At 54.5% G+C, this 3958-nt stretch overlaps 1 protein-coding gene across 1 annotated transcript; it reads left to right on the forward strand.

Annotated features, from left to right (window-relative positions):
- The first annotated feature begins 3001 nt into the window (after nt 1-3001).
- On the forward strand, nt 3002-3681 carry LOC109783556 (uncharacterized). Its single transcript, XM_020342154.4, has one exon. It carries the CDS (start codon nt 3136-3138, stop codon nt 3481-3483), a length of 348 nt encoding a protein of 115 aa, XP_020197743.1. The 5' UTR covers nt 3002-3135; the 3' UTR covers nt 3484-3681.
- The last annotated feature ends 277 nt before the right edge of the window (nt 3682-3958 follow it).

Here is a 3958-nt window from a genome sequence, read left to right on the forward strand (position 1 = left end):
GCAAGAGTGATAGGTTCATGTATCCGTAATGAGGTATAGCTTGGAAGCGTGTGAATGCATCTCGCCCCAATAGGGCATGATATCCACTGTTGAAAGGGGCCACTTGGAAGGTTATCTCTTCGGACCGATAGTTCTCCGGCGTGCCGAATACCACGTCGAGTATAATTGTCCCCGCGCATCGCGCCTCACGACTGGGAGTAATTCCTTGGAAGGTCGTATTACTTTGCTCGATGCGGCTCCTGTCTATTTCCATTTTATTGAGTGTGTCCTCGTAGATGAGGTTTAGTCCGCTGCCACCGTCCATGAGCACTTTAGTGAGCCGAAAACCATCCACAATTGGATTGAGGACCAAGGCAGCTGGTGCCCGGACTGACCGGAATTGTGGTTCGTCACTGGCATTGAAAGTTATGGCCGTGTCGTTCCAGGGGTTTATTGCTGTGACTTGGCAGACTTCGGTGAGGTCGCGGAGTGCCCTCTTGCGTTGATTGTTTGAAGCGAAAGTCTCGAAGACCGTGAATACTCTGAGGTCGTCGTCTTCTGGGGGGCGTTGCTCTGGGGTGTTCTTGGCGAGGATATCCTTGCCGCTCTTGGCCACTTGCCGAAGTATCCAACATGCTCTAAGGCTGTGGGTTGGTATGGTATCCGGTGTCGTGTGTATTTTGCATGGCCTATCGAGCCATCCCTCCAGAACGGTTCCGCGTCCCGTAATGGGCTTAGTTTTCTTCACTATGGGGTCAGGTGCCCCGCGAGGGTGCATCCTTTTTGCCCGCCAGAGGGGTTGAGTGGAGACTGGTGGTTCCCGGAGAGCTGTCTGAGTTTTCCAGGCGCTTTCCATTGCGCAGTACTTCTGTACTATGGTTGCCAAGTCAGCGAAGTGTAATACGCGACGGCGGTTGATGGCGTTGATGATTCCTTCGTCCGGGCAATTATTGCAGAATACTGAAATCGCGTCCTCGTCGCGGCAATCTATAATCTTGTCTTTGACAAGGAGGAATCTGGCACGAAAGTGATGTACTGTTTCTTGAGACTGCTGTCGTACGTACATAAGGTCGCATATATCCGGAGGGCCGGAATTGCTTGGCGAATATTGCTTGTGGTGGGTGGGTGGCTTTAAATCCGATCCCTGACCCAATTTGGAGTCCAGAGTTTGAAAAACTTCCGAGCTTATTAGTTCGGGCTCCGGGATGTTAAATGATTTGCCAGGCTCGACGCCCGATTCTAGGTTCGGAGGACTGGGAGTGTCGTTCCGCAGACAGGTATCCGGCTCTTCGAGCTCGGAAATCCGAACATAGCTCATCTTCAACATAGGGGAAGAGTTGTAGTTTTGCTCTCTACGGCCGCTATCTGATGGGTGATCGACAGAGATTTGATTTCTCTCTGATCGGGTTTAAGCCCAATCTGATCGTAGTCTGTAGCGACCCCCATGGCAGCAATGCGATCCAGGAGTTCATTTAAAGACGACAACTCCACTGGATCCATACGTTTGGAGTATTCGGAGTCAGCACGGAGACAATTTTCGATGACCTAAGAAGTCATCATTGGCTTGACAGCCGAACGGGCGGTCATGGTATAGCCGCCCAGCGGGAGGGTTTGGCCTGAGGCCAGGGCTCCTCCGGAGGTTATACTGTCCTTGATAACAAGGCGAGCCATCAATCCTGTCTTCGACGTCACAGCGGAACTCTCAATGAAAGCACCAATGTCGGTGTTAAAACCGGCGGATCTCGGGTAGGGGGTTCCGAACGGTGCGTCTAAGATCGATGGTAATAGGAGACGGGGGACACGATGTTTATGAATATGAGGATTACAAGAGTTGATCTAGCACGAGATCGTAATGGCTAAACCCTAGACGTCTAGCATGTATGATTATGGTCGCCTCTACGGACTAAACCCTCGGTTTATATAAACACCGGAGGGGTCTAGGGTTGTACAGAGTCGGTTTACAGAGGAAGGAATCTTCATATCCGAACGCCAAGCTTGCCACCCACGCAAAGGAGAGTCCCATCCGGACACGGGAGGAAGTCTTCTATCTTGTATCTTCATGGCCCGTCAGTCCGGCCCACGTCACATAGGCCGGACGCCCGAGGACCCCTTAATCCAGGACTCCCTCAGAGGGCTCTGGCTCATCCTCCTACTGCTCGACCTCATCCATGTAGGCGAGCATCTCCACCTCCTCCGCGGCCAGCTATGCCTCCATCTCCTGCCGGCGATGTCGTCTGGCCTCCGCATCCGACTCTGACCGGAGAGAATCGAGAATGGCTTGCTGCACTGCCTGCAGATCCGGGCTTCACGCCTAGCCCGGATCTGCACAAGGATCTCGAGTCGGCGCTCCGGCATCAGAATTGGCTGGCCCCTCACCCGGCGGCGCGGGGGGCATGGCTACTAGACGGACGGGTGGAGTGGAATGTGGCGGCAGCAGCGGCGGACAGGCGGAGGAAAATGTGGAGGGATCGTAGGGTTTTGGTGTTGTCAGTCGACTTAAATAGCCGGGCTAGGCACTACGCGGCCCAACGGAGCAGCGCCGCTGGTCCGACGGAGGAGACTAGCTTCGGACCCCTGGGTTTCCGGGCGTTTCCGCGTGGGACCCTGCCGTCAGTCCAACGTGACGACGCGCCTGGACACCCTATATCCGTCCCATATTTGGGCTGGATATGAGTGCTACCGGTCAGTCCGGGCATTTGAGGCCCGTTTGAGGTGTCCATCTGGATCGAAAAATCGTGACCGGTTAATGTCAGGCGTTTGAGAAGGGTTTGGAGCGCCGGGGTGTAGATGCTCTTAGACAGGTAGTCGCACTCACGGAATGGCCCAACCAGCATGTGACCATCTTCTTTCCAGACAAAATACACGCTGTAAAGTGATGTATGTTTGGTGGCATCTGTCTCTGTTTGGCTGCATCGTTCTGTGACTCCTCTTTGCTGTTACGAGCGCGCGTGCATGTGGACGGCTGAGACGGACATAATATGATGTGTCGTCCAATTCAAACGGGGGCCATGAGAGTTGCCCAGTACCAAACGCCCAGACCACAGGACCTGCTATAAGCCAGCGCTGCTCCTTGCTACCGAGCGGGGCTCGCAGCACTCTCCGGTCTCTCTCTCCTCCACCTCTGCCCAGCACAAACGGATCGATTAGCTAGCTAGCATGGACAGACAGGCGGTGTGCATCTCGCTTGCGATCCTCGCGCTTGTGCTGCTCGCCGGCCCGGGCGCGAAGGCCGCGGAGCTCGTCGGCGGCACTGCCAGCATCGACGGGGTGCGGCAGCTGATGCCGTCGTCGTCGTCGATGAGGCTGGGGGACGGCGTGGCGCCGGAGCTCGCCGTGGTGTCCACCGTGGTGGATCTGGGGGTGCACCGGCGCGTCCTCGCCGGCATCGACCCGGGGCCGCTGAACGGCAACAAGCAGGCCTGCAGGCCCAAGTGCGCGCAGCCCGGACAGCCTAACACCGGCCGGAACTGCCTCAAAATTTACCGCTGCCTAGGAGGAAACTGAGCGGGACAGCACCACGGACGTCGATTCCCTCTCCTCCGTCCATGGGTGCATGGGTGCGCTCGCGTTCCATGTTCTGCTTCCGTTTCCATTTTGCGTTTCAGTACCGCGTCATCGTTGCTGTCGCTATGTTTCTTGAAATGTAACTTGGCATAATGTCGCTATGTGTGATGATGATGATCAAAAGTGAACGTTATCTTACATCCAGTTTGTGAATACACACATTTGTAGTCCTCTTTGGCCAAGGATAACAGCACATCAAGCTGGAACGGGCATCGCACTGGTGGTGTTGCTGTAGCATAGGCCGGAAGCCCGGTAGGAAGATCATGCATGGTCACTCATAATTTGGCCCACGGGACCACCTATCTAATAAACAACAAGATTCCCTAAAAAAACAAAAACCCACATTTTTTTGTCAAATAGTTGTCGGCACAGTCTGTATTCTCTCTTTCTCTCTTTCTATTTTTTTAACACACTA

The sequence above is a fragment of the Aegilops tauschii genome, chromosome 3 (assembly GCF_002575655.3).
Source record: "Aegilops tauschii subsp. strangulata cultivar AL8/78 chromosome 3, Aet v6.0, whole genome shotgun sequence".
Lineage (NCBI taxonomy): Eukaryota > Viridiplantae > Streptophyta > Magnoliopsida > Poales > Poaceae > Aegilops > Aegilops tauschii.